The following is a 23,827-nucleotide window of genomic DNA, read 5'->3' as shown; positions in this document are numbered from 1 at the left end:
TGGCACCGGTAATCTACAGGAGTGAACCTCTACCTGCGAAAAAGCGGCAGCCAAAGTCACTGTCCACAAATATGAGATTGCATGGTTTAGTTGTCTATGTCTGTTAAAAAAAAATGTGATGGTTATGATAGTAAGGTTTCGCAACGAAAAATGCAGGCGTTAAAATATCAAAGCTTTTTTTAGAAAAGCTCTGTCAAGTACATTAAAATATTTCAATAATTCCTTGTGTTATTTTAACGTTACCTACGAATACTGTTTTTCTTATTAGAATGAAAAAAGGCTGCGTGGATTGTTCATTTCACAATTAAATATATGTATAAACCCGGTACTTATCCTGATTATCCTCCAAACTGTATTTCTAACTTCCTTTCGGAATCGCCTAGAAATCCAGATCTGCAAGGCAAGCAAACAGCCACTCCAGATTTTGTTATCCTGCAGCTTTCGATTTCAAGCGTTACGATGCAGAAAAAGAGCAAAACACTAGCAAACGCCATTTTATGTTGTTAAATCACCCGAACAAATGTTTACACTTTTTAGGTTTTCTTCATCAGTAGGCAAAACAATGACTCTGGATTATTATTCCTTAAACCATAAACTAGTTTTTACGCTATTTCACGACTATAAAATAGTAGAAAAACACTAGAAAATGACTAAAACTTCGAAACGTGAAGTTTCCAAATCTGACACGTATTTAGTAGTATATGGGAAAAAGGGTTTAAACTTGATTTATAATCAGATTGATCTCACCAAACTCTGCCTCCGCAATACCACCAAGTGCTCGCGGTGATCTAAACAGCTATAGTAAATATTTTTTTCCGGCCACCATGCACTAATATCCGGAAGGTTCACTGTTAATTTTTCGCTGAATCATTCTTCCTCTTCAAAACAATATCGATAGCGTATTATTTCCATTATCCTCTTCATTCACCATTCTACTAATAAATCTAATACTTCTGTTTTCACCACTTTCTCCCTCTCCTCACTTGTTCTCTAGGAAATTGCATGTTTTTGACATGTTTTTGACATGTTTTTATTCTTCCTCTTTGTCTACCCTAACCTTCCACCATTCAATTAATACACCACATGCCCCCAGAAACTTGCCCCCAGAAAATTTTACACCAGAAAATTTGAAATGACCAGAACGATGCAAATTTTCCACCGTTGATGTTCAATTAAAATTGCTTCTCCAATCTTCTGATTGGTGCCGATTTTCTTTTTCCATTTTCCACCAGGCAATTTCAAATAAAGCTTGCCCCTATTTTCAAATTTTTCATCATAAATGTACAGTAAAGCAGCTTCCCTCCAATCATCAGAATGGTGCAAATTTTACACCAGAAATTATCATTAAAATTTGTTTCTCTATTCAGCAAATTTGAGACCTAAAATTTTCCGAAAAGCAGAATTCCCACCAGAAATTTTAAATTTAGTTAAAATTTAAATAAAGCTTGTGCCTTCATTTATCAGACTAGTGCAAGTTTTCCACCAGAAATTTTCAATTCATTTCATTTATCAGAGCGATGCAAATTTTGCACCAGAAATTTTCTATCGAACATGCTCCTCCATTCACCAGAACGGTGCACCAAAAATTGTCAGTGAAGTTTGTTTCACCATGCACCTTTTTGGTGCAATTTTCAGGCTTTTCCTCTTCATGTAGAATGGTACAGATTTTCCACCATAAATTTTCAATGAAGCTTGCATTCATCAGAACGATGCAAATTATGCAAAATTTTTAGCGCGATTCAATTTTAGAACCAGAGTTATTCATTTTGATTAGTCCCTCAATGCACCACCTTGATGATATTGTTACACCAGAAATATTCAATAAAAAGCTTTTTCTTCGATTTACCACCACGAAGGTTAATTTTTTTAACTTTGAATTTACCCTTTTATTTTAACCCTCCATGCTCAACCTTGAAAAAAAAAATTTCACCAGAAATTTTTTGTATTCACCAATGTGGTGCAATTTTTTGACCAAAAAAATTCATTGAAGTTTGTCCCTTCATGCACCTTTGTGGTGCAATTTTCAGGCACCATGTCAAAAGACTTGACGCAATAAAAGGGTTTCAATTTTACCTTCAAATCAAGTTATCAAAATCTAGATATTTTTTATCATAACTTTGTGAATGTGGAAATAAAAGTCTTATTTATAAAAGGTGGGACAATTGTCCCACCTTGCCCCACCCTGTGCACGCCAGTGAGGACAACAATTCTGCATATCGTTTATCTAAACGAATCCTGCTTCAATCCTAACCCTTTTATCCAACATCCCAGTGATTCATCGTGGAAGTGCAGAGGTGTTTTCAGCTTTCATTAAAGCGAGTATTACGTCAACATGTTCCTACCCATTCCTTTCTGGACCAACATTCCGACGAGGCCGACGCTGGTATAGCCTAGTTTAAGATCACTAGTATTTATGAGCCAAAAAAGTTACCCGTGGACCACATTTTGGAACGCTCTAGTTTGAACTTATGTTTCGTAACAGTCGGAGTCGGTACTTTTTCTTCCACTCTGACTCCGACTCCTTATGCTCAAAATGCGTCCGTCTCCGACATCACTTATAGAACACAAAAAAAAAAAAAAAAAACATTTTTACGTTACCACGACCCCCCCCCCCCCACAACCTTTCAAAAGGATCACTTTTCATTGCTGCGCTCCAAATGATCGGTTATGAGTTGACATGTACCGAACCTCATAAAATTCTCCTCTGAAAACCACTCGAACCGCACTGTTAAGTGACCTACTGATTCACTGAGTCAAAAGCTGCAAACAAACCGCAGCATCCACTCGTTCGCTAGTCGTCCAAATGCGAACAAATGACTCGGTTTATGATGATGATGATGATGATCACATCCCACCACCCCGCATCGTCTAGCTTCTTTGAGGAAAATCAACAAACAAGTCACATTTCGCGCAGGATCACCGACAAAGATGTGCGCGGCGCGCTCGAAAAGAAACCGCATTCTTCCACCCCAATGCGACGACGACGACGGTTCAGTCAGTGAACCAAACGAAGTCTTTCGAAGCGGACGCGTGGTAGTTTCTACCGAATCCGACTTCAAGTGAAACAATTTATGAGTGCTGCTCCCAGGTCGAGTGAAGTGCGGTTTATCGGTGGAAAATTTCGATCACGGGATCGGTTTTCTCGCTTGCAAGTCGCGCGCGACTCGGTCTGTCCGATTTTGATGGGAAATGAAACGAAAAATCAACGAATCGAGCCAATAGGGAATTGTTGCTGTTGTTGTTGTTGTTGTTCGAGGTTCGTGGGATGTTCATCGTGAGAAGACTCTTTCTCTGTTGAAGGAACGATTTCTGATTTGGCCGACTGACTGACTGACTGGCTGACGGTGATGAAAATAAATAAAATAATAAATTCACTAAAAAATAGTGCCTATTATTAGAATGCAGGTTTTTTCGCTACGCGAAAAACGAGATAATTACCGTTACTAGTCAGTCACTTTTGCGAAGCTCCTCGAGAAGGTTCGACTGTTTTCCTATTCGCGCGCGCGTTTCGTCGTCGATTTGGATCGTTTTGCGATCAAATATTGATCGAAGAAAAGTGTGGGAAGAAGATTTGGAAATTTATGATAATGGAAAGAAGCTGCTAGGATTCGTTGGGCCCGATGGGTGTGTGTTATTTCGAGCTGATGAGCGTAAAGGTTGAATTTTGAGATAAACACACAACAATCAAGTGATCGTGGGGTTCTGAATTTTTTTGGTTTTTGAACAAAATTCTGGGAAGAATCTACGCAGGCGTGACATTTTGAGCGATCTCATTCATTAATTGAGTGCGTCTTTAGCAGGCATGTAAATCTACGCGACTCAAAAGTGATCCGAAGAGGAATAAATGTTGCACAGGATTAAAAGGTGATATTTTGTGAGTGTGTAACGGTGTGCAAATAACGACAAGTGAATAGAATCGGTCGGCAGCGCAAAAGTAATTTATTTTCGGGATTTCAAATCGAATGAGGCAGGTTTGATAGCTGCTCAACTCAATAATTAAGTCAAGGACTCGGTGAATCACGGTACTATCGTTGGTGGCAACATGTCATGCTGTGGAGCGGCGGATCCAATCCGTCCACCCTTAAACCCGAGCTTCCAAAGTGATGTGCTGAAGGTAATGGTCCGAATATCGTATGCATAGATCGTCAAAATCGTTTATTTGTGGATTGCAATTGCAAATTAATCAGATTTTGGCATATGCCCTTGTAAAATGAAATTGTCATATCTAGGTCAGACATTAGAATTTATCATATTACATTTTTATTTTCTAATGCTTACATTTCGTTGAATGTTGACATTATTGCTGGTGCCTTACAGTATCGTACCCAAAAACGGTCATTATCCCTATCATAATATATTTGCTTCGTCCAGAAACTGATGCAGTGGGGCCAGAGAGGTTAATCGCTGATAAAATTTGTTGTGTTGTGTTGTTGGGTGTTGACCACCTGGCAATACCTGGAAAATCATGTAATTTTAGGTAATTCACTTTTGGACCTGGAGGAATCTCACAGAATTTTATTAAAATTCAGGGAAATATTTCTTAACCGGATAATCTTTTTTTTAAGAATGACTGATCTTGCTAGTTTTGTTCAACTTAACTCCTCGGTGTAGTTTGAGGATGGTTATGAATTTCTAATTTTAAATAGAGTGGTGAACTTGTGGTTGATAAGTTGAGCAGAAATTTCTCAAATAAAAGAGTATTTTATGATTATTTAACATCCAACTTCCACTGTGTTTTGACACATCCCTGAGGTGAACTGGTATTCAGAGGGTTGATAAAAATCATTTACAATCTTTGTGTAGACGCTAGACGTTGTTGGTTGTGACAAAATATAACCTCCTAGTCTCCTAGTGGATTAGTGCGTCTTTGTGGAGATGATATACTTTAATGGGTCTGACAAAATGTAACCTCCAAGAAGACTGGTGCGCCTCTTGACGGACGCTGCATCTAGTTGGGTTCAACAAAAATCAAACCTTTGTCGTGTTGGAGCACCTTTGAGTAAATGCAAGAATGGTAAATGGTTAAACGAAATTAATTTAGTAGAATTAAATGGAAGATAACCTTTTTTTCTGTTTGTTAAAAAAAAGGATGAATTATATAATACTCATGAAAATTTGCTTCTCAGTAATGTTTTAGTATTGTGATGTTGCTCAAAGAGATGATGGTTTTGGATTTAATTAAGTTTTCATAATGGACGAGTTTGAAATTCTTAGAGTAAGTACTTGAAACAGTGCCGTATTAACGGTTGGGCGATGATGGGATAAAGCCAGGGCCTCCAATTTAGAGGAGCGTCTCGCCTGAGAGTCATCAACCAATAATATTTTTCAAAAAATTAATCGTTGTTCAGTTTTGTATTTGTATCGAACACTAAAGCTATGACAAGTTGATACATGAAAATGAAAATAAATACTCACATATACTATCAGATTACAGAATAGTATTAGGGCATATTTTCTACAGTTCTACGGTCTTCGAGAAAGTTGCTCGGTTTACAAAGCACCAAGTTTGTAAGCTTTTTGCTTAATTCTTGTTCCCATCGCCTAGAATGTACTCGGTTTAATATTTTAAATAGGGAGAGGGTTTCGTGGGTAAAGATGTGCTTTTCATATTATTGAGAACGCTGCCCAAGACATCATAAGTGGACCCTACACGATTGGTTTTATTGACAATAATCGTATTGTCAATACATTCTATATTGACGTCAATACATCGAGATTGACAATATTTCTGAATTCACATCATCAATATTATTGTCAATAATTCCCCTTCGCGTCAATATATTGATGCGTGTGGGGTTTGCTATAGACCTTTGATTTGAAAAACCTACATGAAAAAATATCAGCATTAAATGCGTTTTCATCATTTTTTTTTTACGTATATTGGTGAAAACCTAGGATTGCAATTCTCCGAGGTCGGAATAAGATGGAGCAACCAGGTGGAAGGAATCCAACGGAGCATTTCGCAATAATATGTTGGAAATCCGTTTCCTGCTGCTCTTGAATCACGATCCTCTCACGTTGGTGAAAATTTTGATCTGCATTCAACTGTTTTCTGTAATCTTTTCGTTCGGTGACTTTTTGAACTAAGTGTATGTTTTTTTTTTCAACCAGAAAGTCATTTCGTTTGATTTTAGTTATCCTGAAATGGAAACCATAAGAAGATGACTTGTACAAACTAATTATTGACATATTGACTGAACCCTAGTAGAATTGCAAGTTTTATCATGGTTTCAAGCATTCTGTAAGTCAAACCAAATTTACTATTTGGGAAATTGCTTTCTTTTCCAAATCATCACGAAATTTATTTCAATGTTGACCACCAACTGCTCAAGATAGATTAAAATTAGTAAGAAATAAATTGCATTTTTGATAGTCGATCCAGTCAACATTTTGGTCCGTCTAATTCCGGATATACACAGTGATATACGAAGCAAACGTATTGGCATACATACTCGTTATAGAAAGATTTTGTCGATTTCAATATTACAGAAATACGATCACCCATATAACATTAAACAAAAAAAAAAAGCATTTCCTGCAGCTATTCTCGATATCTTACCTTCGTATCCAGAAACCAGTACTGAATCCACTAAATCATATAAGCACTTATAAGTACGGAGGACTATATCAGTGATATATTATGCGCTTCAAAAAGCCTACTTGGACTTGGAAAGATTGTGATATTGAAGAAAACCATCAGGTTATGTTAACGATTGGATCGTGAGTCGGCTTAGATTCCACGGAACTTCCACGCAACAGAGAGGTATAGCCATTTACGATCTTTCAAAGAGCAGTTGAGAAAATCGCATTTGGACCGCAATTCTCATCTTGAATTACTACAAGATTGATTGCTCTTATGGTCTTATGGGATTTTGATTAGCGGTAAACTCAACTGCAATCTAGTGTGCACATTCTTATGCTATCTGTGGTTATCTGGAGAAGCCATATACGAGTTAAATGACAATTAATTTTCATCGATTTGATTAGACATCATTTACGATCTAATCTGTTATAACAATGTCAGTCTCAAAAACCATTCAACTTCAACCGAGTTTATTTGTGATACGATACGATACAAAAAAGGATCGTCACCAACAAAAGTCAAAAGTTTACATTTTTTGCCACTTAACTTAAACTGTATGCAATGTTGACTTTATCAAAACCAAGTTACGATTCTATTTGTACGCTGGTATACGACTTCTAGTTGTCTGGGGAGCTTTGAGCTGCTCAGGTAGAAACGACTTTGATTCGTCATAGGAATTATGCTAACCGATCGTGATAAATTGAGAGAAGTGGCGGATGGGAATGTAGAGAATAATTGGTTCGTTGGGCAGGTGTACCAGTGATGGTTGTACGTTGCTAATATGGTGTGTTCCAATGATGACTTATTTAATTCCCATAAGCCCATAATTGCAACACACCGTAATAGGAACGTATAGCCATAGCTAGTACACCTGCCCTGTGATGCATAATAAATAATCCATTGTGCGAGTTGACGTTTGTCATAAAAGGCAACATAAAGTAAACCACCACTCGTCGTTGATCACGGGATCAGCGATGAATAGAAGGTATTGTTTCTCTGGACTTTGTTCGTTTTTTAAAACTCGACCGATTCGCTTGTCATCACATATCTTGATGTTACATATCCTCAATAAGAGTGCTGAAATTCCCAGCTTTGTGAAAGCATGATCAAGCATGGAAAAATTAATTAGCTAGCGTGGATCTACTTTATATTCGCTATCATCTTTGTTTACCTAAGTTATTATATTAGTAAATCAACATTTTAAAACAAAAATAATTTGTAGACAACTACAACTATAATGTGCCTTATTGCGGAAATGTGGGGTTTATATTGTCTGAAAGAGTTGGGAGGAAATGCTATGCTAATATCAACATGAAGCTGTAGTGCGATAATTTATTGGCTAGAGAAAGTTCTGAAGAGGAGAGATTGATAGTTCCGCTAGAGTACGGCAGCGTAAAAATTGAATGTAAGTTGAAATTGAGCGAAGAGCCATTAATGCGACAATACTAATACGACAATGCGACAATACTAATAAAATACGCACTCATTTGCCCGGCTCACTTGATGGGTGGGGGATTTTGTGGTATTCCCTCCAAAGCACAGGCAAAAGAGTGCGCGTTTCACTTTCTCATATACTGTCTGCGGCTGCGGAATAGTTCTTGCAACGTTTATCACTACCTAAGTCCCCCCACGTTCACGAAAGCATTTCCAGGCAATGTTGTGTTATAATTCAACTCTTCTTACCCAACTTTTGAGCTGAGTGAGTTGGTCATGACGAGAGAAGCAAAACAAAAGATTGATTTTTACGGTTATATTTAGGAGCTACCCTAGGGTGTCGATTTTGTCCTGATCAGTGGTGCTCATCCAATGGCCCGTGGGCCACATGTGGTCGTCCGAGTGAGGCTGTGCAGCCGCAGAATGCTTCCAGCCTGTGAAATGTAAGAAACTTTTATCAAATTAAGATTCCCTTGGATTTGATATCAGAGTTATTTTGGAACTCTTTTTTGGAACTTATTCTTTTTCTCCATGTATTTATTTTCAGAGTTCCTTCTTTTTTTCATTAAATTCCTGATATCATTTGTTCCACAATTTCTTTCAAATTTTGCTAAAATTCCGTTGCAAATATTTTTTTTAATTCTATTGAATTCTCCTCAAAATTTCCATACACTATCCTCAAATGATATGAATTTTAACTTCCATGGAACTCAACTCAAAGCTAAACCGCTAAAAACCTCTCCTTGACGCCGTCGAAAATATTAAATTATCTTTAAGATTCCTTTGGAATCGAATCAACTTCAGATACAGATTCCTTTCGAATTCTTGTCACAATTATTTTGAAATTAATGTCAGAATTCCTACGAAGTAGGGGAAATGGCTCTAATGTTGGCCTATGGATCTAAGATGCCTTGAGCTGAGCACCACTGATCAAGTCTAAGTCCCATAAAAGTAGGCTCTCTTCTTGGTTTGTCTTGATCAAGCTTAATGACCTCAAAATTTCGCTGTATGAAGGGCCAAATATGGATTGATGGCAACATGATCGCACAATTGATCAAAAAGACGAGCCGCTAAACAGAAAGATGTTCTAATGAGTAGGGAGAAGAGCCCGCCCTGTATCCACGAAATGTTAACAACAGGGAGTTATCGTTCTCACTATTCCCGTCCAAATCACTTCAATCAAGTGCCCTGATGGTCCCTCTCAATCCCAGCAGTGTTTTGTATATATATGAGCAATGATAAAAAATTAAAAATTTAAAACGATCTCTCCAACTTTCGCTGTTCCTTCACCCTTCTGTTCAATTTTCGCGCATTTTTGTGAACTCGTTGTCCTTCTCTGCATCCCTACTTGTCGCTACTGGTCTCCCGAAAGTCTCCCATGTTATTTATGATGTGTTCTACGTCACTTCGACGTCCATTATCTTTGTATGATGGTTTTGACAGGGTGTCGACTACCTGGAAAAACCTGGAAAGTCAGGGAATGTCAGGGAATTCTATTTATGATCTGGAAAGTCAGGGAATGTCAAAGAATTTTAATGTAGGTCAGGGAAAAAAATAATGTTGATCACATTGCAAAAAATCATGTGTGGGACACATAAAACAATCTTTGAAATTTTATCAGTGCATGACGTCAAAGTTTTTGGGAAGATCCCGGGCATCAGATCTACTCGCTGCGTTTATGGACGCCCTTGCCGGTATCTCTTCGAACAAGTTGCTGCAAGTGTCCATGGATGGGCTCAATGTGAATTGAAGCTAGAGGTACAAAAAGGTGGCGAGAAGCTGATAGATCTGGGAAGCTGTGGGCTGTATATTTTGCATAATACATTCATTGTTGTCAAATATTTGCGTGGTATCTACAATATCTTCAAAGATGTACCAGCGTTTATCATGATATATTCTGGATATACCATATTCCCGCTAAAGTTTTGCGGTCACCGATGGTTGGAAAATAGTGCTGCTGTTCAGAGGGCAATCAAAATTACTCCGCAAATACGAAAATTTATTCAAGGCGTCCAGAAAGACAAAATTGAACCAACGTCAGCTTCCTACCAAGATGTTAAAAACTGTTTGAATGTCTCGCTGCTGATGGCTAATAGTACGTTCAGACTACAGATTTATAACATGTTATAGCACTATCTTGATGGTGGTTTCTGTGTTGCAATTATTTGACAACCGTTATAACATGTTATAACTCTGTAGTCTGAACGTGGTATTAAGCTAGCTTTCTTTAAATCAGTTGCTGTCGAAGTTGAGCCATTTCAATGCGAATTTCAGATGTACAACCCTATGGTGCCTTTTTTGTGCAACGCAATGTCTCAAATGGTTAGAGGCGTTATGGAAAGGTTCATTAATATTGACCATCTGAATGGTGTACATTCCCCCTGAACGACGTCTCGACTGTAGCATAATGCAGCTTCATATGGATGCTGTAGGATTTGCTTCTTCTATGGCTAATTATTCGGATATGATTCTTATGCTCGGTGATTTCAATCAACCTGGGCTTATCTGGTCGCACTCAGGTCAGGGATTTACATATCCAGATCCAATAGCATCTGTTACTACTCCGGCCAGCCGCTTGCTTGTGGACGGTACTGGTTTTCATGGATTGAGGCAGATATATAAATCTAGTTCTCATTTCCTAGACTTGGTGTTCGTTAGTGAAAATGCACTTCTTGACTGTACCGTTACTGAGGCGCCTGATGTCATCGTTCCTCTTGACAACTTCCATCCTGCTTTGGATATTTCTATCGCAAATAGATCTCAACTTCACTTTGATGAAACTTCGATTGTCTATCGACTCAACTTCCGGAAGACTGATTTACGTTTGCTGCGACGTTCCTTGTCAGAGATAGACTGGAACGTGTTGAATGACCTGGAGATCGACATAGCTGTCGATCGCTATAATTGCTTTCTGCGCGACTGTATTTCTGCTTCTTGACCAAACGGAATTTTTCAATTGCCAGTAACAACTATCGCCGCTACAACAAGCTTCTCTACCAGCGGTATGTAATTCGCACTGAACGCAATCTGCGAAGCAATCCTATGGGATTCTGGTAGTTCGTAAATACTAAAAGAAAGGAAACTGGTCTCCCGTCGAAGGTGTTTCTGGGCAACGACGTAGCATTGACAACTGAGGATAAATGCAGGCTTTTTGCAAGGCACTTCTCGAGCGTTTTCTCGAACGACTCACCATCGCAAGCTGAAATCAATCTAGCAGTCCGCGATGTGCCAACCGATGTCGTAAACATGGATGTTTTTACTGTGGATGTTGAAATGGTTCTCTCTACGATAAGGAAAACTAAATCTTCTTTTTCACCCGGACCGAGCGTTATGCCATCTGCTGTGCTGAAAAAATGCTGTGATATCTTAGCCGCCCCGATGACCCTGATTTTTAATCTATCGCTCCATCAGCGTAAGTTTCCCACGCTTTGGAAATGCTCTACTATGTTCCCTGTTTTCAAGAAAGGAGACAAATGCAATGTGGAAAACTACCGTGGGATTACCTTGCTCGGGGTCGAATCTAAAGTGTTCGAGTCACTGGTCAATGAGAGATTGTTTGGTTCCTGCAAAACTACATTCGAGTGCGGTTAGGCATCTTGATGTCATTTGTGACACCGTTTCCGTTCCGCTTCCGCCCACATTGCGTTTGGGCCTTCAGTCGTAGCGCGACGTCAGATCTATGATGGTGTTACTCATGCAAGCGGGTTCGAAAACTTACAAATTTTGAATGAACTTATTCAGCGAGTTCGAAAAATCGCATTCGCTTTCCATGTAGACAAGGATCGTCGTTCGCAGGAGAAAATTGTTCTGCTCAAATGATAAACATTTTTAAAAGTAATCCGAAAATAAACACATATTCAACTTGCAATTTCTCGTTGTAATGTGAACTCACTGAGAGAATAAAATGTTAATGATAATTAAACTTAAATTATTTTACCATGTCTGCGGTTGTCATATGGAATTCCAGAGAGTACGAAACTGACTAATGCATGAGCAGTGCATCCTCAGGCTCGGTTGCTAAAGCAAGAATAATCACTGCTCTGTTATTTTACAAAAAATATATGTAAAGAGAAAGGATCGTCTACGGGTTGATTTTTATTTGGTTGTGAAATTATGAACACAAATTGAGAGCTTGGTGACATTGATTAAATATTCCTATTATTACTTTTTTTTGTTGGGGGGAGTTGAACCACTGCGTCCATTATTTGATCTTTTGTGGTGCCCCTTACTTAGTAATGAATAGGGAGCCTAGTTGTGAGCAGTAGTTATTCATTATTATATTATAATATGTATCTATAGCCCTAGGTCTATTCACATCCTTCGTAGGTAGTCGGTCATATAGTCTGTAAAAATTGTATTAGTATCAAGTTCTGTTGTAAGTGCCATGAGTATGCTATTCTTGATATTTTCGAAAGCTTACCCTGCTGCTCATTTTAAACTAACCTTAATTTACGCTACGGTATAATAAAGCACATCACGTTGTAGCTTCTTAGGTTAAAATAACGAAGTTTTGTGGACTGGAATTTTTCTAAAAACCGACTGGAAAGTCAGGGAAAGTCAGGGAACTTTATTTTCGACTTTGAGTCGACACCCTGTTTTGAGTTATTAGTTGCGTCTTATAAAACCGTAATACCAGTGCGGAAAATAGACAGTGTCTCCGGGTATTTTCCTAACGAGTATCACTCCATTGTCGTATCGCATGTGCTCCATTTTGCAGCTCTTCTATCACTTTTACTTTATTGAGTCCATGGTACCGGAAAAAATCTAGATATGTACATTATTACACAGCAAAACATTAATTTTAATATTACATCCAAGAGGATGCACTTCAATCATGTCGAAAATGTCATGTAATTTTTATGGCCACAAAAATAAACAAATGCTGTCAAAGCAACGTAATGTCAGTTCGTGCACTGTATTAATGATGATTTTGTCCTTTTTGGCAAGTAATAATACACCATATTTTTGACCCGATTGAAGTGCATCCACTTTGATGTGATCTCAAAATTATTTTTTTTTGCTCTGTAGCAATGCTGTGAAATAACCACAACGGGATGGTCATTCATAAAGGTCCAACGGATTCGACATGAGGGAACGTTTAAATTTAACACGGTTTAAACTATTTCTAAGAATTAGCACATTTTTCAATATGTTATCTTTACTAATTTCTGGAAGCATTTACTTGTGCTTTATACAATAAGTAACAATGTTCCGTCATAAAGTATATTTAAGTGATCTTCACAAGCGCCACATTTCATACAGGCTCCTTGGAACCACATGTGGTGAAATATGAAACGCACCTTTTAAAGTGGATTGCGCATAACAATGTCCAGTGTCATCACTTACTCACACATGAAATCTGCCTCGATCAACCTGGCATAACGCGCCCTAGCCCTCACTGAACCAAAGGGTAGAGATATTGATTTTGTCTTGATCTAGTGCCCTTAAAAAACATATGTTGAAAGAGAAATGTAGAGCCACCCTAAAATATTAAATATTTCAATACTTTATTTTCAACGCAGACTTTGAATTCCGGGGCATCAAATTACTCAAAAAGTATGTTGATTACGATTCGCCCCACTGTGCGTTGTTGCCCTTATATTTCTCCCAATCCCACATTATTCACCTGAATAATAATATTCAATAATAATCTCTTGTCCGGTCGGTTTCTCGCATTCACTCAACCAGGGCGTTAGATGAAACCAAATTCTCTTCCTCTAAATTTATCTGATTTTGAACACCATCTGTAACATCAGTGCCACCAACGTTAAGATCATCGAGTACCAGTAGTCGGCCAAACTAATTTCGCACAACCAAATCGTCAAACAGCTTAAAACCATGCGTTTAAATCGTGCAGCCATCCAATGAAGCTTTGCACAGTGGTCCAGGAATGTACATTAGGACGGTATAAATATGATGACCCACAAATTGCAACTTTACCAGCATAGTGTATTTTGTGAAGTTGTTGCTTATTATGTGGTCCTTAAAATGACAAAAAAATAAAATTTAACTGAGTGAGTGAGAGTGACGTTTGGGTGATTTATCATATCATATCAATTTATTATTATTTGGAATAGACCGTCATATCATTTACTATTTCTAATGGCTCATGTGTTATATCAAGTTTAATAAGTATCTTAGGGTGATTTCTTAATCTCCTTCGCATCTCAAGCTTATTGCTTATCGCATATAAGCTTATTGCGTGCTCTCAACTTAGTGTTCTAGATACACTTCCAGAGCTTGGCGATACCGTGCCTTTACTGATTATGCTATGAGGCCCGAGGTGATATTAAGCTCTCGTAAACACTGCACTCAAGACCCTTGGTAATTTTGATGACACATGTTTTTGCTGAAGTAACCAAGGGGTAACTCACTCTGCCACCTTGTGACTGTGATGATTGTGTTTCTTGTGTGTTTTTGGGTGTCGGATGGTATTTCAGGGTGTTTCTGTGTCGAACGAGCTGTCAGAACGTCAAGCGTTTACAATGTTTACTGGCAACCATGATCTCCCCAACGCGGAAATGCAACTTGCATCCAAATAAAAGCCTTATTATAAGCAACAGCTTCAAACAAGACATTATACTGGTAAGGTTAGAATATCTCGGTCAAAATATTTATTTCCTCCTAATTTTCATTACTGGACAACACCGTGCACTGTTGACATACATGATGAACTCGACAAATTAAAATCATGATAATCCAACCGGCACAAACATTCGACATTATTTACACGAATTTAATGCATGTTTAAATTCGGAAGCGAGTGTGCTGTTTGGCAGCGGTTGATGGCCATTAAAGTTGTGTCACGCCAGAATCGTGGATTATTAGCCGTCGGTAATTGGTGGTCGGTGAATTTCCGACAAGGTCAACAGAAATATGTCGAAGTTTTGGCCGACTGATTTCAGAGTCTGGTGCAAAAACCAAGACAATCAATCTCGGACTAGATGTTTGCTGCTTGTTGATTTGTATGGTTCGCACTTCAACTTTGCACTTTAACAGCTCGTCCATACGGTTGAGGATGGGACTGATGCCGTGTTCATTTCTCATAGTGCTTTGTGATAACCAGGAAGTGGGTTCCCGGGCGATTTGAATCTGACGAAAATGTTCGATGCAGTCGCTTCGAATCAAGAGCGAATGGCATTCGCGTCGGCTTAAACCACCTAGCGGTAATTTTATTATACAAACAACAAAGTTGCACTACCACCAATCCATCGTCAGAGAGATGATTTTTCCGATCCCACATACTTTCCGTTGAGCACCAAAATAAACATAACACCCACCCATGATGAGAGGAACCGGCGTAGCCAACAGCAAATAGTTGTTCAGTTGACACTGCATGAAAAATTGCTCATCCTGCCACGTCGTCATCGTCGTGGTCGCCAGACTTTCAACCACAATCCAGTACAACACGACTAATTTTCCACGGTACGGCTTCCCAAAAATAATTTTCGATTTAGCATATTGCGCCACTACTCATCCGACAAACAGTGCGAACCTGACTATCCGTAGTACTAGGGAGTAATTTAAAAATAGTACATACAAGTCATTGGAACGCCATTGGCACTTCCAAATTTAGCATACCTCCCTCACCTCCTTTTTTAACTGACAAATATGACATCCGTCGGGGCAACGAGGACCTTGAAAGTGATCCGATCCAAGTGATGATGCCGTTCGGGAACGAGCAGGTGTTCGATGATGGGAGTATTTTAATAGGAAGTTGGCGGCGCAGTGATGGCTTACATTAATGTGGTAGGGGGAGAGACGGAAAGCGGTGAACTCATTGCCAATTGTTTGCAGGGTGGCGTTCTTTCTAATAACAAACAACGGCACTGATGGCGGTGTAGCGTACATTCTTAATGTAGGGTGACATCTTTTCATTCATGACTATTATGGCCTTACTGGAACTTTGAAGCTGACCTCACCTTGTTGGGTTCTTTTAGTTCTTGCTCAGTTCTTGTTAATGTTCAAGTAATCAAATTCTATGTCCGGGTGCGTAGCTACTCAGATTTATTATCCTGCCGGTGGCGGTGTTTTGACAAAAAACGTCATCCTCATTGTAATACTCTAATTTTGTCTCTTGAAATTTCGGACGGTCTGCGTATGAAGCCTTTAATGGGTGTAATTTTTAAACACTAACACTAACGAAGACTGTCGATTCATTACTGTGTTGATGCAGATGGTGCTCCGTGTATAAACATTGCTTTGTTTTCCTATGTTATTCTGCTATTCTCACCTCTTTTTTTATAAAAGTTAATCAGGACTTGTACCACAACGGAGAGAATAATGTAATATTTTTCGTGAATCGTGAATTTCAGAAGAAATAGGAAGTAGAAGAAGAACAATAGAACTTCAAGATCAGATATCCGGGATGGTTTGAATAATCCATCAATGTTAATTTTAAACACAATTAATAATGTTAAGTCTCAGTGAAGTACAAAATACTCAAAAATTATGAGTGGACATCGAACAACGTTTCGATTTACTTTTAAGATATCCCAGCCCCAGGACAAGAATGGAGAATGATAAATATTTTGTAAACATCTTTGTATTCCACAAAATGTGGTTTGGCTTATAGAACTTCAAGATCTAAACTCCAGGAAGGTTTGAAGAATTTTAAATACTGCGTTTCTCCTGTTCAGGTCTTCTTGAATTTTCTTCACAAAAAAGCTGAACTTTTTTTCACAAAAAAAGTCACTAAAGTCACTATTTTTTTTAAATTTGGTCACTAATCTTTTTTACTACCAATGTTTGTCTTTATACGTAGTGATTGTATAATATATAACGCTTGCTTTGGTAACTAATTTGTAAATTTTTGTCCGAAAGATTCATTGGAAATCTGCGAATTCTAATATGTAATTTTTTTTTCAACTCTTTGATCTAGATACTTGTAGATACGGTGTCTCTGGTAGAAAACATTAATAAAAAAAAATCAGTATCGCTAAAATACTCATCAAACGAAAGCTTATGCTCTCCCCTTTCAAATGAGACTAACCTCGAAATGTTCTATCGGGGGGTCTAGAACATTTTTTTCAAAACATTACATTTAAAAATGTATTCTTTGTGATTTGAATCTTATGGATATCGCATTAGCCATTTCTACGGTTATCTAGGTATCCATGACAAATATATAGATTTTTTTTTTAAATTTGTGATCTTAAAAAAGGAATGTTTTAGTTAATATTAATTTTCATTCATTGAATTCAATTGTGAACAAGGATTGTTTAAAATATAACTAAAAATAATTAACAGTTTACAAATGTCCACTATTGTACATCACTACAGCACGAAGAAGCTGCCGATGATATACCTCAGAGGTTTCTGGGGCCTTGACACGATTCCAAACAATTTGAAAATCGAAATGTACAGTTTCACTAGCTTGCTCCCCATATTTGCTCAGACCACTTCCAGTGATTTTACAAAATTCTGGGACATGGTATCGCAAAATATGGAATTTGGAGCTATTGGGTAAGCTGGCTGCAATCCACGTCCTAGAAAAGTTCTCAACCTTTTCTACGTAATCTTCACATATATTTTCTTGAAAACAACCCTTGTAGACAAGATCAAATTGATCGAGTACCTGCAATATAATTAGCATTATAAAACGATTACTTGCAGTTCTTAGCAACTTCAAGGTTCCATCAGATTGCAAAACATGTCGATTTTGCAGCAGTTTGTGGCAATTCCGTCCGGTGAATCCGTATTTGCTGTGAAGTTGGCAGCTACTGATACTTGCCCAATCCATAGCAGTGTCTGAATCAATGGATTCCACTTATAATTGCATTTATAATTCCAAGCGTAATGTGTAAGGAAGGCGGTGGACAGAGGGTTATGATTTGGTCGTCAGATGATCCGCACAGCAATGGCTCATCAATACAATTGAAAAAGTTTCTCGCCAGTTTATTTGCGGACCCCTGGCTTTTCCATGCTGCTGACATCTCACGAATATGTCCGAGAGTTCGAGGCTGTGCAGCTGTATTGCAAAGATTATTCTTCGGTGCGGTGCAATAAGGACAAGGAAATGTCGAGCTGTGTCCCATTATTCCACTAAGGAGGTTGACAATATTCAAATCCCCGGCAACAAAGCACTTGAAATTGTTCAGGTGCAAGAGTGTACTCCATATATTTGCTATATTAGCATATTTCTCGGGGACTCCAGGAGCAACTGCTAACAGTAATAGCATAACCAGTATCCTTGCAATGGCCTCGTGTTTCATTCAACTTGGAATTCGTGGTTTGAGATCTTTCGATAATGGACAGAGTCACTTTAAAAGAACCGCCCCTCCGTCAACACCGATTTTACAGAACGAGCTTGTCAAATCAACGCCTCTTTTGGATATAACATGCTCTACCAATCCTTGCACGTCGTTACAATAGACCACTGGCTTCAAAACCATTTCTTCACTATCGTTCAAATAGAATGGTAATTCAGCTACCTCGAAAAAACGCTGGAGTGATTGGTCTAGGATTGTTATTTGGGAAGAGACGTTGGGGGCGATTTCGATGTCTAAGCCCCTTAGACAGGTGCTCAGTTGTAATGTCCGTCTGGTACTCAAATCGCAAGTCTTTTTTATCAAAAACAAATCGTCAGCGGACAGATGTGGTTTCCTTTTCACCTGAATACCAGTAGTAGTGGATTTCCGGCTGGATGGTAGTCCGTGTAGATTAGAGAGCTTTACCTGACCATCTCCATCCGTGGGTTTGTTCCTCATATACTTCGCAACGACAGGGTCTCCAGCATCTTGAGCGTTCTGGACAATCCCGAGCAAATTGCGCTTCGCTACAGTCTTCGTACATGTATGTCGTTTACCTTTTGCCATTTCCGAATAGCAATATGGACACAAACTCAACTGGCACTTTTTTTCGCATTACCCGAGAAGCTGGGTCTGCCACGTTTCCCCTTGGATTTAGGTGAAATTGTCACTCTTGCAGCAATGCATATCTCGCATGCGCAAATATCAGCGCTTCGAGTGGCAAGTTTTAAATTGTACTTATACTTGTACAGCGTGGTATTATCAGAATTATTCTGATTACTATTCGAATAAACTGTAAACGAACATGCTCGACAAATTTTTGTAGGATAATACCAACCTATCGATCTAACATCGTGAAGAAAGTGTTGTTCGATAATATCAACCACCTTTGTTGATAGTGGTTGAAGATGCAGCTTCTTCAAGCACAGTATGCACACCACCAAACGATTTTCTTCGTGACTTTTCGGTTTCATGTTTAAGTTTAGCTGCTAGAATTATATGTGTATATAGATAAACGTTTGAATATTTTTTAATTAGATAGAGCCATACCTTTTTTCAACAAATCAAAACGATGACACAAAACAACAAAAGTTCACTTTTTCACAAGAAACAAATACCAGTTGGTTTACAATACCACGTGCGCAGAATGCATATGACAGATAGGCTTTTAGAGTAATGACCTGCTACGATCAAATTGTATCCAAATCATAAGTTCCACTGATTTTTTTCAAACCATCCTTTGAAAAGGATGATTTTTGATAATTTTCAACCGTAATTCATACAAAAAAAAAAAAAAAAATCTAGACCCCCCGAAAGAACATTTCGAGGTTAGTCTCATTTGAAAAAGGAGAGCATAAGCTTTCGTTTGGTAAGTGTTTTAGCGATACTGATTTTTTTTATTAATGTTGTTCTACCACAGACACCGTGAGAGTGGCCAATTGAACGGGAAAATCTGCAGAACCAGGAACCAAAGCCAACCGGAAAATGGGGAATTTAATTGCAATTTCAAAATATGTTTGTCTATATTTTGACCTAATTCTGCTTAACTTGTTAACTATATGTACTTTTTTACTCTATGTACTTTGCTCTACCTATGTATGCAAACCGATTTGTGAGTTTCCTTAGTCAGGATAGAGAATCATAAAAAAGTCCTTACTCTCAAGTAGTTTGGAGTCACATATTTTTATGGGATTTTACCGATCAGACTTATTAAGTTCAACTCGTGCCGTGTGACTCAAATTTTCCGTTTGAAGAGTTTTCCTAGAACGGGCTCTTAATTACCGGGCTCAACTGTTCGAAGTCTCAGATTTTTTAAAACTATTTTCCCAATCCTGAATGTTGAATGTCTTGAACGGAGCCTTCAGTCTCTGAAATACCTGTGAAGGTAGTTTCTACATTTCTAGAAAATAACTCTTCCTTCTATGTTTTTGGATTATTTTTAAGATGTTCCTTAGAATCATCCCAAGTTGTTTCCAAATATGCTTTCCCCTTTGTTCCACTAAATAATTGTTTGATTATTTCTGGCATTTCATTGAAATTTGTGCAACTAAGTGCTATCAAAATTTTCTGTATACCACTTTTAGATTCACCTCTAGAAAATTATTGATTAATCCTTTGAATATTGCTAAGAATTGGAGTTCACATCAGAATGGATATATTCCAGAAGCTTAAAATGACATTTCCTACCACTCGAACTTGGCCGTGGGATAATATTTTGTAAAAATATCTTCTAGAACCTCGAGAAAGTTCCAGCATTAATCAAAAAAATACACTGGAGTCGCTTTTTACGCGGTTTTTTTTTACACGGTTTTTTTTACGCGGTTTTTTTTTACGCGGATTTCGGAATTTACGCGGTTTTTTTTTACGCGGATTCCGGAATTTACGCGGTTTTTTTTTTACGCGGATTTTGGTTTTTTTTACGCGGATTTCAGAATTTACGCGGTATATCGCTTTTTACGCGGTTTTTTCTTACACGGTCTTTTTTCACTCGGTTTTTTTTTTACGCGGATTTCGGAATTTACGCGGTTTTTTTTACGCGGATTCCGGAATTTACGCGGTTTTTTTTTACGCGGTTTTTTTTTACGCGGGACGTATCACCCGCGTAAAAAGCGACTCCAGTGTATACGATATCTCTTAAATGTATACCAGAATCTTCCAACTTTTTTCAAGATCGAGATTTTAAATCATAATCGCATGACGGATTTCACGCCAACTCGTCTTCGGAGTTGGCAGCACCCTCTCAGAACCTTATGAAACTTTGTGGGTGTGGAGACTTAGCAATTTTAAGCAACTTTGAGTACTTATTTTTTTCAAAATTTATCTCGCCTAACATTTGATAAGGGTCAAAGTTTTTTGTCGATTTTTTTTTCAAATCGATATAGCTTAAAAATGACAAGCCCTACAAAATAGTGATGTATGGCGAACTTTTAGCAAATAATCTGAAATTTTATAAAAAAATTTAAATAAATTAAAAAATTGGTTTCTACACTCTAAAAAAATATATTTAAAAATTAAAAGTAATTTTCCCAAAAATGGTACCCCTCAGATTTGCTTGATATTTTTTCTCATGAAAGGCAATATAATTACCTAACTTTTCTTCATACATCGCAAAGTGTCGCATAACGTCAACTAGAAGTAATGTTTTAACTTTTTCTTAAGACATATTATAAAAAATATAAACAAAGACAAAATTGTAAAAATAACACTTAAGACAACAATTGTAAAACGGTCTACACTGATTGACGACAAATAAATAAATAAATAAAATAAATAAAAGTGGGCGCTTTTAAGGAAAAAAAGTTGTTCGAACAAAAACTTTTTCATGTTAATTTTTTTTTAGCGTGTTTCACTCAAAGTCGAATAGTAATACGCGCACAACCTTATTAAAATCCGTTGAAACTTAATGAGCATAAAGATTTTGACCTTTTGATAATCTGGGCGTGCTTAAAACAAAAATCTAGCCTAACATTTGAAAGGGCCTAATACAGAGGATTTTCCTGCATTTCGAATGGTGTTTCAATAAATGAAAACTCTAGTGTTTTTGTTTAGTGCATAATTTATTTTCCTATAATTCTCCATACATAATTTGAGTTTTTCATTGATTATTAGTCTATCGGAAACAGAGTGAAATTTTTCGGAGTTTCCTTTGAATGTGAAAATCGCTTAGTAGAAATTATGTTTTGAGAAATAGGTACAAAACAATGAAATTTTTGTGTACCAGGTATAGTTTTTACATGACTGAACAGCTCCTTGAGTTCATCGGACATCTTTGTGTATTGATCATTTGATATGAAGCAGAAGTTCAATTTTGTTATGCTTGTATCTGTTTGTTTAACTGCCCAGTCATACAGTTCTTGTGGAGTTGTGATTGTGTTTCCATAATCTCGAGCAAGACTTGCTCTCTTTGCCATTCGTTTGAGAGTTCCTCCAATTGCGTCACATGGGCCTTTCCCATGAGACGTTGCGAAGAAGTGCCATTCTGCTTCCAATCCATACTTGGACTTGAAGTTGCACAAACTGGCAAAATTCTTTTTATTTTTGTAATGAGCCGCTGCTCCATCTGACATGAAAGTAATTTTTGTGAAACTAATAGATTGTTTAATGAAATCTAACAATTTTGATATAAATAATTGAACTGCTATTGTATCATGGGTCAATACTTCTGAAATAATAATAAAGCTTAAATTTTCCAACTTGTTTTCTTTTATGTAGTAAATTTCGAAAGGATGTATCGTAGCTTGATTATTGTTCCAATGATACCCCTGTGCTGAGTTTTGAATAATAAATGAATAATTTTCAGAAAAGTCGCAAATCATGATAAAATTTCACCGTTTTGAAGAGAATTTTTTTTATTACTTAGGTAAGATGATTGCTCTTTATGAATAAAATCATGGGTTATGAGCTTTTCAACTTTTTCCGTCAAATATTGAACAAACTCATCTGCAGGTTTAATAATAGTTTCCAAATTACAACGGTCGGTAGTCAACCACTGTTGAAATAAAACTTCTTCCATATCATCTGCTTCTAATACTGATGTAAGTTCCCTCACGATACTATCTGTGGAAATGCATTCTTCACATGTACGATAAAAACAATCTATGGTTCTAATAGGACTACTGCAAAGTATTTTGTCTGCAATTTCTTTATATGAATCAAATTTTACACTATTAATAATCAATTTAACATTTTCATGTATAGTACAGACACATACATTATGTGTACCTGTACTATCCAACAGTATGCAATGCTTTGGTCGGAGCTGAGTGAGCGAAGTAAATCCGATTTTAACACTTTTGTATTTCTCTTCAAAAATCATAAAAGCCTCTTTAAGAGACATCATCAATAAACGTTTCTGAACATGCTCTTTATATCCATTTCGATATTCAGAAACATAATCATTACTTCCTGGCATAGGCCTACTAATATCATCACTGTCAAAGAAATTTAAAACAATTTGTTTTTCAGTATCATTAAATCCATGACCACTTCTTGCTTTCTTACTACAAAGAATACCTTGTTCTCTGACTAGCCTTTTCATCTGTTTCACTGTATGATGGGGTGCATTAAACTCATTAACTATTTGATTCACTGACCATGATTTAGGGAGCACTGATAACACTTTTAATTTGTCATTTGTACTCGTAGAAGGCAAATTAAATTTCTCCTTTAACTGCATGATCATTTCGTCAAAATCATTTGATTTGTTGACATCGTCTGAATCCATCCCAAATATATTTTTACGCACTGCCTTTGTGATCTCTGCAGATTTTTGAACACGATAATTCATACTTCTCATACTTCTCGATGAAATTGGTGATAACTGTAAGGTTGAAGCTATACAATTGAATTGTTCCACATTATATGGACCTTGGATCTGATCCGCTGATGGGATTGATTCTAGCGATGGATCTGTATCTGTAAAATTAAAGAAAAGAAAAAAAAATATTACCACACATTAATATATAACGCTGTTGAGGTGATAGTACCATGAACGAGGGTGGTTTTGATAATAGGGGTAACTTTGGTAATGCAGCTAAGCCAAAAATTTATGACTTAAGGC

At 37.4% G+C, this 23,827-nt stretch overlaps 1 protein-coding gene across 3 annotated transcripts in view; it reads left to right on the top strand.

Annotated features, from left to right (window-relative positions):
- The window catches only part of LOC135700109 (long-chain-fatty-acid--CoA ligase 6), a 132,638-nt gene that overhangs the window by 66,272 nt on the left and 42,539 nt on the right, over window positions 1-23,827 (top strand). Inside the window, exon 1 of one of the 3 annotated variants that reach the window (XM_065220504.1) lies at window positions 3,406-4,114. The exons of the other annotated variants lie outside the window; for them this stretch is intronic. Within the exon in view, the coding sequence (XP_065076576.1) occupies window positions 4,043-4,114 (72 nt within the window). The 5' untranslated portion in view covers window positions 3,406-4,042. Of the gene's footprint in view, window positions 1-3,405; window positions 4,115-23,827 lie in introns of those variants that run through there. 3 annotated transcript variants of the gene reach the window in all.

This window comes from Ochlerotatus camptorhynchus, unplaced genomic scaffold, assembly GCF_037179485.1.
Source record: "Ochlerotatus camptorhynchus isolate MF236.1 unplaced genomic scaffold, CSIRO-AGI_Acam_v1.1 ptg000128l, whole genome shotgun sequence".
NCBI lineage: Eukaryota > Metazoa > Arthropoda > Insecta > Diptera > Culicidae > Ochlerotatus > Ochlerotatus camptorhynchus.
The sequence above is the reverse complement of the archived record's forward strand: the minus strand, read 5'-3'. Positions and strand labels throughout refer to the sequence as shown.